Genomic DNA, 12,051 nt, shown 5'->3' with positions numbered 1-12,051 from the left:
CCAGGCGGTCGACTATGAGCTGAACAGAGCGTTCATGCTGACCGTGATGGTGTCCAACCAGGCGCCCCTGGCCAGCGGCATCCAGATGTCCTTCCAGTCGACGGCGGGGGTGACCATCTCCGTCGTGGACGTCAATGAGGCCCCCTACTTCCCCTCGAACCACAAGCTGATCCGCCTGGAGGAGGGCGTGCCCACCGGCACCGTGCTAACCACGTTTTCGGCAGTGGACCCCGACCGGTTCACGCAGCAGGCCGCGAGGTGGGCCCACAGAGCGCCCTCGGGCCCTGGGAACGGGGTGCCCCGTCCTCCGTAGAGAAGAGCCCTGGGCGCCCGGTGAAGCCTGCAGCCCAGGAAGTCCCGGGTGGGTGCTTAGGGGTACCCCCGACTTGCGGCGCCCCCCGCAGGGAAGCCGTCGGGGCAGCTGGCATCTCCGGCCGCCAGGCTGCCCTGGCACGACACGGCGGGAAGAGCTTGAAGGACGTTCAGCCGCATCTGGAGTCAGGCTGGGTCCTGACCCCGCTTGGCGCTCCTGTGCTTATGATTTTGCGAGTCAGCGGCCCCCTCTGCCCCTCCGTCTCCCCGCCTGTAAAGGGGGCGATGGGAGAGTCTGCCTCCCAGGGTCCTTGTGAGGTTAAATAGCCCGTCCTCCTTGGAGACTTCCAGCCACTGTTGTCACCGTCCCGCGTGGGAGGACCCCCCACCCCCACCCCGCGTGAGCTCGGCAGGAGGGCGGCCAGGAGGGGCTCCCCCAGCCCCTCGCCTCACCCCTCCCCCCCCCTCCCCCGCAGATACTCAAAGCTGTCGGACCCAGCGAACTGGCTGCACATTAATGCCACCAACGGCCAGATCAGCACGGCGGCCATCCTCGACCGCGAGTCTCTCTACGTCAAAAACAACGTCTATGAGGCCACCTTCCTGGCAGCTGACAACGGTGCGCCCAGGGGCAGGGAGGCAGGGAGACGGGGGGCCCGCCCTCGCCCTCGCCCATTCGAAGCCCTGGGCTTGGTGGTTCACTGACGCAGGCGCCCAGGTCATTTGCTCTCGCGTGGGCGCCAGGGGAGCTGGGCAGTGTTACCACCACTGTTACGACTCCCTGGGCTCCTGCCATGTGCCAGGCACTATCCATCAGTGAGCAGAACAGACAAGAGCCTCCTCCTTTGCATGGGTGATATTCTAGAGGCCAGTGTGTCAGCTTGAACCAGGTTTGGCTGCATAATAATTACAGCAATCTTAACAAGATGGAGGTTTACTTTCTCCCACATAAAAGAAGACTGGAAGCAGGCAGCCCAGGGTCAGGTATGAGAAACCAGGCTCACTCTGGCCACTCCCGTGTCCTTGGCAAGCTACAGCATGGCCCAGAACAGCTGCTGGTGCTCCAGCCATCATGACCACATTCTGGCAAACAGGAGGAGAGGGGAGGTCAAGGGCACATCCCAGCCCTTCTAAGGACTTCCACTCACAGCTCATGAAGGCCAGAACTCAGTCACAAAGCCACATCTCGCTGCAAGGGATGCTGAGGAATGTCGTCTTCTGGTTGGGCAGTGATGAGCCCAGGTAAAGTTTGGGGCTTCGGTTCTTTTATCAAGGAACAAAGAGGAAATGGATATTAGGGACAACTCAGCAGTCTCTGCCCCAGGGAGACGAGTGTGAAACAAGTCAGCCAGATAATTTCAGGGAACAGGAGGTGCTGGAAAAGAACCAAATGGAGGATGGGAGAGTGACCGGGGCCTCCTGCTGCACTGTTGGCTACGAGTGACCTGCTGTGGGCCCAGGACCTGTGGGATCAGGACAAGCCAGGGGAAGGTGGGGCAGGGAGGGGAGTCCCAGAGTCAGGAAAGGGCACATGCCGAGGCCCTATGCCAGGCCCGTGCCACGTGGGTTCTGGGATCAGCTGCATAAATAAAGCTTCAGGAGCTAGAGTAGCCGCTGCACAAAGGTTTGGTCAACAGCAGCTGAAAGCTGGGACCTGGTGACCATCCCGCAGCCTCCTGCCCACCTCCCTCACCCCCCAGGATCCACAGAGGCCCAGCCCCTCAGCCAGCCACGATGAGTGCCAGGCCCTGGTCGGGGAAAGCTGCTCTGAGCAGCAGCTAGAGCACTGAGATTAGAACGTGATTTTAATGAATCGGTGGCCGGAGCAGTGGAAAGCACGAGGAAGATACCGGAAACGGAGCACAAGTCCCGCTCGCATTAATAGAACCCGTCCGTGCTGCTCCTGTGAGCTGTGTCATCGGCCACCTGTCGCATCAGGCACCAAGCTGGTCGCCTTAAACGTGCTCTGATGCATTGCCTGGGAGATCACAGAGACGCACTATGGGATGGATGTTTTACATGCTCCGCCTGCCTCAGCCAAGAAACGCAGTCGTTAATGACGGGGTCAGAGTTGCCACCAAAGGGCAGGGCCACGGTCAGAACACGGAGGACAGACAGGCCACCTCTGGCCGCTCAGCACTGGTCCACCCCCACTGTGGGCCTGGGCCGAGGCAGGGGCTGGGCGTTGGCAGGGTTTGGGGACGGGACAGCCACACGTGTACAGGTGTGTGCAGTTCCTGTGTGTGTGCAGCGGAGCAGCTGCGTATGTCATACGGCAGAGTGTCAGTGTGCGTGTGGGGCTGTGGTCAGCTGGGGTCTGTCCCGGGTGGGGCTGGGTCTGTCCTGGGTGGGGCTGGGGGTCTGTCCTGGGTGGGACTGGGGTCTGTCCTGGGTGGGGCTGGGGGTCCGTCCTGGGTGGGATTGGGGGTCCGTCCTGGGTGGGGCTGGGGGTCCGTCCTGGGTGGGGCTGGGGGTCCGTCCTGGGTGGGGCTGGGGGTCCGTCCTGGGTGGGGCTGGGGGTCCGTCCTGGGTGGGGCTGGGGGTGGTCCCATGCACGCCGTGGGTCTGTGGTCATGGAGCCCAGGAGCGACCCATGTGGTGACCCGTGTCCGGCCCACAGGGATCCCTCCGGCCAGCGGCACCGGGACCCTCCAAATCTATCTCATTGACATCAATGACAACGCCCCTGAGCTGCTGCCCAAGGAGGCGCAGATCTGCGAGAAGCCCAGCCTGGACACCATCAACATCACGGCTGCCGACGCGGACGTCGACCCCAACATCGGCCCCTACGTCTTCGAGCTGCCCTTCGTTCCAGCGAGCGTGCGGAAGAACTGGACCATCACCCGCCTCAACGGTGAGCCTGCCTCGGGCACCAGCCCACTGGCAGCCCTGCCACTGGGAAAATCAGACTGAGTCTAGGGCGCAGGCCCCCAGGGGCCCGTCACCCCTTCACAGGAGGGTCGCGCAGCCTCTTCCTGTGGGGTGGGGGCCCCTGCCTGCTCCAGGGCTCGGCCGCCAAGGAGGCCCCCAGGGCAGGCCCCAATCTCATCATTTTAACAAGCTCAGCCTTGACCATCCCAGTGGCTATAACTGCAGACCACTTCCTATGCCAGTCACCAAATGATGGGACGGACCCTAACCACCCTGAGGGCACTTTCCTAGCTGTGGCCTTGGTAGAAAGGGCATCCAAGTTCTGAAGTTCTGATAGCATTTGCTTGTTCCCCAAGCCCTTACCAACACTGAATATTGTTTTAAAAAGCATTTTTCAATTCTTTTAGCCAAAATCAGTTTCCACTTGTATTTTTTGACTGCCAGTGGACATTGTTTCATTTATTTACTGGCCATTTTTTGCTTCTGTGAATCATCTGTTCAATGTCCTTGCCTATTTTTCTTTGAAAATGGGTTTTTTTTCTAATTGATTTGGTAGAACTCTTTGTATATTAAGGAAATAATTTCTTCATTCTTCGTGTTGTAACTGCTCTAATCCTCTTTTTTTTCCTGGGCTGCGTTGGGTCTTCGTTGCTGCACGCAGGCTTTTCTCTAGTTATGGCGAGCGGGGGCTACTCTTCGTGGCGCTGCACGGGCCTCTCATTGCGGTGTCTTCTCTTGTTGCGGAGCATGGGCTCTAGGCGCACGGGCTTCTGTAGTTGTGGCACGTGGGCTCAGTAGTTGCAGCACGCAGGCTCTAGAGCGCAGGCTCAGTAGTTGTGGTGCACGGACTTAGTTGCTCCGCGGCATGTGGGATCTTCCCACACCAGGGCTCGAACCCGTGTTCCCTGCATTGGCAGGCGGATTCTTAACCACTGCGCCACCAGGGAAGTCCAACTGCTCTATTCTTGAATTGCCAACGTCTCAACCTTACGGTATAACGCAGTGTGTGCGCGCACACGTGCGCATGTCTACATGTGTCTTAGCCAAACAGGCGTGTTAGATGTTCACACTATCGGGCCGAGTCTTTGCCTTCGTTAGGCTCGCTCAGAAAGGAGGGCTGGCTGCTCAGTGAGCGGAGCCCGTCCCGTCACTCGCACCAGGTGACTACGCCCAGCTCAGCCTGCGCATCCTGTACCTGGAGGCCGGGGTGTACGACGTCCCCATCATCGTCACGGACTCGGGGAACCCGCCCCTGTCCAATACGTCCATCATCAAAGTCAAGGTGTGCCCGTGCGACGAGAACGGCGACTGCAGCACCATGGGCGCGGTGGCAGCAGCCGGGCTGGGCACGGGCGCCATCGTGGCCATCCTCATCTGCATCGGCATCCTGCTCAGTGAGTGCAGCTGGTCCTGGGGTGACGGGAGGAGGGGCCCAGGTCTGCCCGCGGCCCCATCTCCTGGCCCCACTCTACCTGCCAGGAGACTTCCAGAAGCCCCGCCCAACCGGGCGCCCGATAACGGACACAGGCGCTGGCGGCCACGCATGCGCACCTTCCCGCGCGTGCACGCCCCCGTGCAGACACACGCGCACCTGCTCACGCGTGCCCCCTGCCCCACAGCCATGGTCCTGCTGTTCGTCGTGTGGATGAGGCGGCGGGAGAAGGAGCGCCACACGAAGCAGCTGCTCATCGACCCCGAGGACGACGTCCGTGACAACATCCTCAAGTACGACGAGGAGGGGGGCGGCGAGGAGGACCAGGTGAGGCCCGCAGCCGGGGCAGCAGGGACGTGTGGGGACACCCTCCCAGCCCTGGCGGAGCACACACGCTGGGGGGACCCGCGTGACCTCCTGCCCTCAGCCCTGCACCCCGGGCTCGGGGAGGGTGGACCTGGGGCGCTGCCCAGTTGGTCACTGGGGACTCAGGGCGAGCCTTAGCCCATTAAAGCTTAGCGACCACCCCCCGTGAAGTGGGCGTAACAGCAGCCTCAGGTCCAGCTGTTCCCAGGAACACATGAGGAATGTGGTGGCAGCTGAGCAGATGGGGGAGGGGGTCGACCCCAGGGGGAAGGCAGCAGGGGGCGCAGACCCCACAGGTGCCTTGAGGACGGGCAGGATTTGGATGCACAGAGGTGGGCTGAGCATTTCAGGAAGGAGAGACCAGGTGAGGGACTAGGACGGGGGAGCCCCTGGGGGACCCGAAATAGGTCAGTGGATACGCTCAGGGCCCGGTCACAGAACAGGACTCATCTGGGGTGTCTGCCTGTTATCCCCGCGGACCGCCTTCCCTGACTCCCCTGCGCCCCCAGGACTACGACCTCAGCCAGCTGCAGCAGCCGGAGGCCGTGGAGCACGTGCTGAGCAAGGCCCCCGGCGTGCGGCGGGTGGACGAGCGGCCGGTGGGCGCCGAGCCCCGGTACCCGGCCAGGCCCGTGGTGCCCCACCCAGGAGACATCGGGGACTTCATCAGCGAGGTGGGTAGCCCAGCAGCGATGGGGGCGCAAACCTGTTAACACAAACAAGAAAAAGCCCACTTCTCTGGGGCCCGGCGTCGGGCTGAGCAGGCAGATCCAGGCCTGGGTTCACGCCGGCCCTGCTCCTGCCGGCGGGGAGCCCCTCGGTTTAGTATCCCCGCTGCAGAAGGACTAACCTGCCCCCGCCCCCGGTGAGGACACACACACAGGGCTTGGCAAGACTGTCGGAACTTGAGGCCACAGTCCAGGCAAGAACAGGAAGGGGACCAGCGAGGTGGCTCTGACCCCAGACTCCTGTCTGCAGCGATCGGGAGAGGCCTCCGCAGTGTCCACTCAACCCCGATAACCAGACGCACAGGCTGCCCCCTCCCCCCTCCACATACAGGGCATTGGGGACGGCCTGGGAGGTGGGCGTCATTCCAGAGCTGCCACCTGACCACACGCCCGTGTCACCCATCCTGACGCCTGGGGTCTGGAGACGATGTAGCATCAAAGTCCCAGCCAACAGCGTCCCTTTGATCATCCCCTTTGCAAGGAAAGCTGACCCAGCTCTTGAAGCTGAGCCCAAGATGCCCAACTGACATGTCCAAGGGCGTCAAGAGCAGGCCTCCCACCTCTGCTCCCATCCTCCTGTGCGGTAAAGCCGAGGGACAGCGTGAGCCAGGGCACGTGGCTGCACCCCAGACGCTCTCCCCGCCAGCTGCTCCGTCCCGGGCAGCCAGTACCTCCGCGCCCACCGTGGCTCCCACAGACGGGATGCCCTCCGTGCCCCGTGTAGCCGGCGTGGGTCCCTGCGGGTTTACCCCCCACCCCACCGTCTCTAACACGACTGTACTTTGAGGGGCTGACAACACTTCTTTCTCCACCTATGTCAGAACCGGACTTTAAAAGGATTTATTTAAACAGAATAGAACTCAGGGAGTGGTTCGGCAGAGACACAAAGAGATTTCTCAGAACATTCCCCAAAACAGACCATGTCTCAGGCCGTAAATGAAATTTTTATGACTGCCCAAAAGCCGATTCAGCTTAGACAACATTTACCATCTACAGTGTAGTAAAATTTTTAAAACTTCAAAAACTACGTCCTCCCCAGTCGACAATCAAAAGCCCACTTTTAAACAACTTAGAGGAAAGTAAAAATGGAAATGACCGACCATTCCGTACTGAATAATGGAAAAGGTACTCCCCTCCCTAACCAGGGCAGGGTTAGGCAGTGACCAGCACGGGCCCCCGGGCCGTCCTGCGGGAGACCCCTGGAGCCGGGGGGTGGGGTGGGGCGGGGAACCCTCCAAGCTGTCCCGCCCCCTGGGAAGTGTGTCCACCCCTCCCACGGTCCCCGGGTGGGAGCTGCCCAGGGGCGCCCTTGGCCAGTGGCCAGAGTGCTGGAGGCGGCCTGGCCAGGGGTCCCAGCATCAGGCACTGGGGGAACGGGGCCGGGACACGGGCAGGAGCTCCAGCCACACCTGCTACATCCCTGTTTGCTCCCGCGCACACTTACGGTAACAACTTCAGGTGTCCGACACCCACGCTGGGTTCACCGCCCTGTGGCAACCACCAGGGACTCGTGGAGGCTGGCCTCTCGCACAGGCCCCGGCCGGCCCTCCGGCCTGGCTGTGTGCGCTGCCCCCAGGCCTCTTCCACAGCTCATTCTGCAAACACCGCGCCCCTACTCGGGTCTCTGAGGAGCCTTTCCCTGACACGCAGGAGCACTTATTGAGCACCTACTGCATACAAGGCCCCATCACTGTGCCTCCCCAACCTGCCTCCCCAGCTCCGCTCCTGGGCGCCCCTCCGGCCCCCGCCCCGCACCCTAACCTGTGTCTCCACGGCCCCCAGGGACTCCGGGCGGCCGACAACGACCCCACGGCACCGCCCTACGACTCGCTGCTGGTCTTCGACTACGAGGGCAGCGGCTCCAGCGCGGGCTCCGTCAGCTCCCTGAGCTCGTCCAGCTCCGGGAGCCAGGACTACGATTACCTGAACGACTGGGGGCCCAGGTTCAAGAAGCTGGCGGACCTGTACGCAGGCGGCGAGGAGGAGTAAGCAGCCCCCCCACCCCGGCGGAACGGGAACAGCGCTCGGACGGACAGACGGACGGACGGACGGGAGGAGACAGCGGGCCTTCCCGACGCCCGCGGCCGCGCCACTCGGCCGTGTGTGCGGGGTCCCCGCCCGCCCCCCGCACCGAGCTGTCTGGCACGAACACTTGTCCGCCCGTGGCCGCCCCCAGCACGGCAGCTGACTCAGCACTAAGGAGAGCAGAGGCACGGTCTGAACCTGCATGTCTTAGGACAGAAGCGCTGTTTAAAAAGGAAATGCAAGTGCCTTTCGGTACAGGTATCAGATTCCCTCACACTCAGGAGCAACTAGGAGCAAGCGGACAGACCAAGTCCCCCCAGCCCGTCCTGAGCGCCCCCAACCCCGGCCAGTTCCAGCTCTGAAGGCACGCATTAAGGAACTGGGGAGAATGTGTCCTTTTTTCCGATCTTCTATCAAGAAAAAAAGTGGGTGACACGCTTGACAAAATTGACAAAAACAATTTGGGGTCCAAATGCCATAAGCCTTCTGAGTCCTCACGCTTTGCTGTGCACAGCTGGGGTCTCCCGGGCCCCTTGGGGGTCCCCGAGGCCGGAGGCCCCACCTGCAGCTGCTGCAGCAGCGAGTGCCCCTGGGGCAGGCCAAGCCAGTGGACCAGAGGCCCGCTGTACAACTGGGCTTCCACGGAAGTGTCCACTGCCCCCGACTCCCAGACGCTGGAAATAGCTGGGCAGGTGGGGTTCCCAGGGGCTGTCCCTGATGCTCCGCCATCTCTGCCCTTGGCCATCCCCAGGGCCCCCCAGTCAATCATGAGGCCTCCCCCAGGGCCAACTGTGACCCTGAATGCCACCCAGGTCCCCACTGCCTTTGGTCCAAGAGAGTACGGTGTCCCAGGAAACCACAACCAAAACCAGCCGGCATGCCACCAAACCCTGGCATGAGCCCTCCACCCTCTAAATCAGACTCCCGAGGGCCCCGCCAGAGGCCCAGCGAACCCTCACCAGTGCAAACCCCCGAAGGCTCTGGACGCCTCTGGCCACCGGCGGGGCTGTGCGGGCTGCAGGGAGACCTGATTCTCACCGGGGTTCCAGGAGGCTGGAGACGACCAGGGGGAGACTGGCAGACTCCTCCCCTGCCCTGCTCCTCTGGACCAGTTTCTGATGCTCGTGAGCTGATGTGGACGGCAAAGGTCAGCTCCGAATGCCGGGACAGCCCTGCCTTCGCTGTGCCATCTGTCCCACACGTGCGTCTGTCCCACACCCGCCAGAAACAGTCTCCTTTCCTTTGCACCCGTGTCAGCGGCCCGCAGCTGCAGGGCCAGGTAGCTGCTCAAGCTCTCAGAGCTGGCCGTGCCTCCTGAGGGGCAGTCTGACTCCCAAGCCAGACTCCAGAGTCAGCTCCACAGCGCAGCGACAGGGGCTGTGTCCGGAGGCCCCGCCAGGGAGCCCCCTGCTGTGTCAGTCCGCGGCTGCGTGAGAAGAGGCGCTGGGGCAGCCCTTCGCCCAGCATCTCCCAGGGACAGCCGTTCTGGGTGTGAAGGCGCCTCAGGCCGGCAGGAGAGCCACCTCCTGGGGGATCCTGGCCTGCTCTCGGGCTCCCCAGGGAGGGGCCTAGGCTGCCACTGGCCGCGGGCAGGACTTGGTGTCGGAGCCCCACCTCACACCTGCTCCCGGGGCCAGGGGAGGCCTCGGGAGGGGCGGGGGAGGGGTTTCACAGGCTCCGCGTGCTCTCCATCGGGGGGTCTCTGATCCACTCCCCAGCCCACGGCCTGCCCCGGGGCCATGGTCCTCCTCTTTTCTAAACAGCCTCGGCCTCAAAGATGCGCTTGAGTGTGCACGTGTGTGCGCGATCCGCGTGGGTGTGTCCCCCCTGGACGTCAGGGTTCTTCCCCAAACCAAACTCATCACTAACTCCATCCACCCTCCCGGAGCTGAGCTGAGCTGGGGAGACGGGCTCCGGCCTGTGGCCTGAGGGAGGCCCGTGCTGGGCTCCGTCCATCCTGACCCCGTCCATGACTGCTGGGGAGGGACGCGTGGACGGAGGCAGTGGTCACCGGTGTCACATGCCGATGCCCCTACGCAGACTGCCGTCTCCGGGACGTGGCGGGCGGGGTGGCCTGCCGAAGGGAGGGGACGCCCCCCTGTGAAGCCGTGCTATGCAAATCGCTCGGGGTCAGGCGGCCCATGAAGATTGTCCCAGTGTCTGAAGGTGTGGCCATTCAGGATTGCTGGTGGTGTCAGGGTTGGTGAGATGTGAGCTGGAACCTTGTTTTTGTTTGTTTCTGGAAAGCTCATCCTCCAGTTGAAGTTCTAAGGGTGAATATGGTGGGGGGCCCAGACAGCTGTGAACTCTCCCCACTGGAATCCTGAGGCCTCCTTGGTCCCCTGGGCTCACCCCAAGGATGGGTGTGCCAGGCGCAGCCTGCAACTCGGACCCCTTGGGGCACCAGGCGCCCTGCCTCCCCCCACCCAGGAGAGCCGGATGCAGAGTCCATCTCACTGCCCCCTTCCAGCTCTCTTCCCCCCGCCCCTCGCCTCATCACTGCCAGGGCCCCTGCATCTCGCCTGCATCACACAGGCTGAGGCTGCAGCAGCCAGCAGGGGGACACATCAACGGAGCGGGTGCTTCTCACACCCATCCCTGCTTCCAGGCAGCCGGAGAGCTGCCCCTGGAAGCCCCCACCCCCTCCCAGATGCCTCCCAGAACTCCGTCCCAACCAACGAGTTAGGATTAGCTAAACACACAATCAGCGTCAAAAGTCCCTCTTTCGTAGCTTGTAGATACGACGGGTCCAGATCAGAGGACGCGGCCAGTGGAGGCCTGGACTCGGTGCTGGCGAAGCGCTCAGGCAGGTTCAGCGCCTGTAGGGAATTTCTGTTCTTGTGAACAGGAGACGCCGGCAAGAACACCCTGGTCTCGGGCGGCGGGCACCCCCAGCCCGGGGCCACCATGCCCGTCAGGCCTCAGCACCCGCCACCCCTGGCCCAGCGGGCCTTCCCTTTCCTGTGTCCTTCAGAACATGCCGGGCGCCAGACCTCTTGCCGCCAAAGTGTCAGGGTAACGGCAGTCGTCAGGCCTTCCCTACTGTGAGCAACGTCTACACGGGCCTTTGAGATGACGGCTCTGTTCTCTCCAAGGGGAGAGTCAGGGAGGGGAGTCTCGATTTTTGTCAAGGCTGAAAGGCGTAACACCAAGAAAGCAAACCAGTCTCCCCGCTGTGGAGCATCCTGAGAGACAGTTCCCGGCAACGTGGCGCAGATAAGACAGGCCCCCGCGAAGCAGGGGATCCCGGCGGGGAACCTCTGTGTATAATTGGAACGCGTTTTGCTTTTCCTTTCTCTCCTTTTCCCATTCTGATTTTTTTTTTTTTTGCATGTTTCTTTTTGAAAACGGACGAAATGTGTAGCAGCCCGCATGACTGTGGTTGTTCTGAGGAAAGATACTGGAGTATGATGTATTCACGCTGCATCTCTGAGCATTGCGCAGTTAGACAAACGTTCCAACTTTTTTTGTAATCGTCAACAGCACAACTATTTTGTATTGTTGTTTGTATCATTTTGTACCAAAAAGAAAAAAAAAAAAAGGAAAAAAAAAAAGGGCAGAGCGTTGATGTTTTCAATGTGTTTTCTAGCGCCAGGCGGTCTCGGCTCTAAACTGAGTAGCAGCTTCGCGGAGTTGCCATGTGTGGGAGCGGGCTCGGGGCCCTGGCACGCTGCTCCAGGGCAGTAAATAAAGTCCCCCTGTTAAGTGGTCGCCTGACCCTGGCTGGTTTTTCTCCGAGTGTCCCATCCGCTCAGGGGCAGCAGATGAATGAACACGGGGGCTGAGGTGTCGAGAGGGGGATCTGAGCACCTGCTCTGTCTCCGGCTCCGCCCCAGGCTCTGAGGGCACAGACAGCCACAGGACCAGGCCCACTCCTCACACCTGTGAGGCCCCGGGACACGCACAGATGAAGGCCCACGGGCCGTATGTCTAAATATGCCGAAGTTCTTAGGTCTAAACCAAGCTAACAAACCACTCAGCGAGGTGTGTTCCCCCTCCTACCTTGGCGATACACCTTCCAACCACCATGAGAAGCCTGGGTCAAGTTCAGGGTTCTCCTGCCCCTCGGATTCTCTCAGGGCCCAGCCTCCTCCCCGCCTCCGGGGACTGCAGGCCCACCCCTGACGCCAGCCGGAAACCCACGGGCCAGCGGGTCCAGTCCTCAGCAGCTCTGGTCACGTGCCCCAGCCTGCCCTCGACCGCTGGCCTGAGTCTGAGCCGCGGTGGCTCACACCTTCCTGGTCACAAAGCTGCACAGGGGGAGCCCCCGGGTTCAGTGCCAGACTCGCTGGGGCTCTGCCCGCCTCAGGGAACAGC

The 12,051-nt window shown here is 62.0% G+C and overlaps 1 protein-coding gene across 12 annotated transcripts in view; it reads left to right on the top strand.

Annotated features, from left to right (window-relative positions):
* Positions 1-11,451, top strand: part of CDH4 (cadherin 4) — a 569,973-nt gene extending 558,522 nt beyond the window's left edge. For all 12 annotated transcript variants that reach the window (XM_082428306.1, XM_082428302.1, XM_082428305.1 and 9 more), the window contains 7 exons: positions 5-258; positions 789-931; positions 2,933-3,166; positions 4,344-4,577; positions 4,803-4,942; positions 5,491-5,655; positions 7,492-11,451. In XM_082428306.1, the coding sequence (XP_082284432.1) occupies positions 5-258; positions 789-931; positions 2,933-3,166; positions 4,344-4,577; positions 4,803-4,942; positions 5,491-5,655; positions 7,492-7,698 (1,377 nt within the window). In that variant the 3' untranslated portion in view covers positions 7,699-11,451. The remainder of the gene's footprint in view (positions 1-4; positions 259-788; positions 932-2,932; positions 3,167-4,343; positions 4,578-4,802; positions 4,943-5,490; positions 5,656-7,491) is intronic.
* The last annotated feature ends 600 nt before the right edge of the window (positions 11,452-12,051 follow it).

The sequence above is a fragment of the Balaenoptera physalus genome (genome assembly GCF_965194825.1).
Source record: "Balaenoptera physalus genome assembly, chromosome: 16".
In the NCBI taxonomy this organism is placed as follows: domain Eukaryota; kingdom Metazoa; phylum Chordata; class Mammalia; order Artiodactyla; family Balaenopteridae; genus Balaenoptera; species Balaenoptera physalus.
This window is presented reverse-complemented; position numbering and strand designations above follow the sequence as displayed.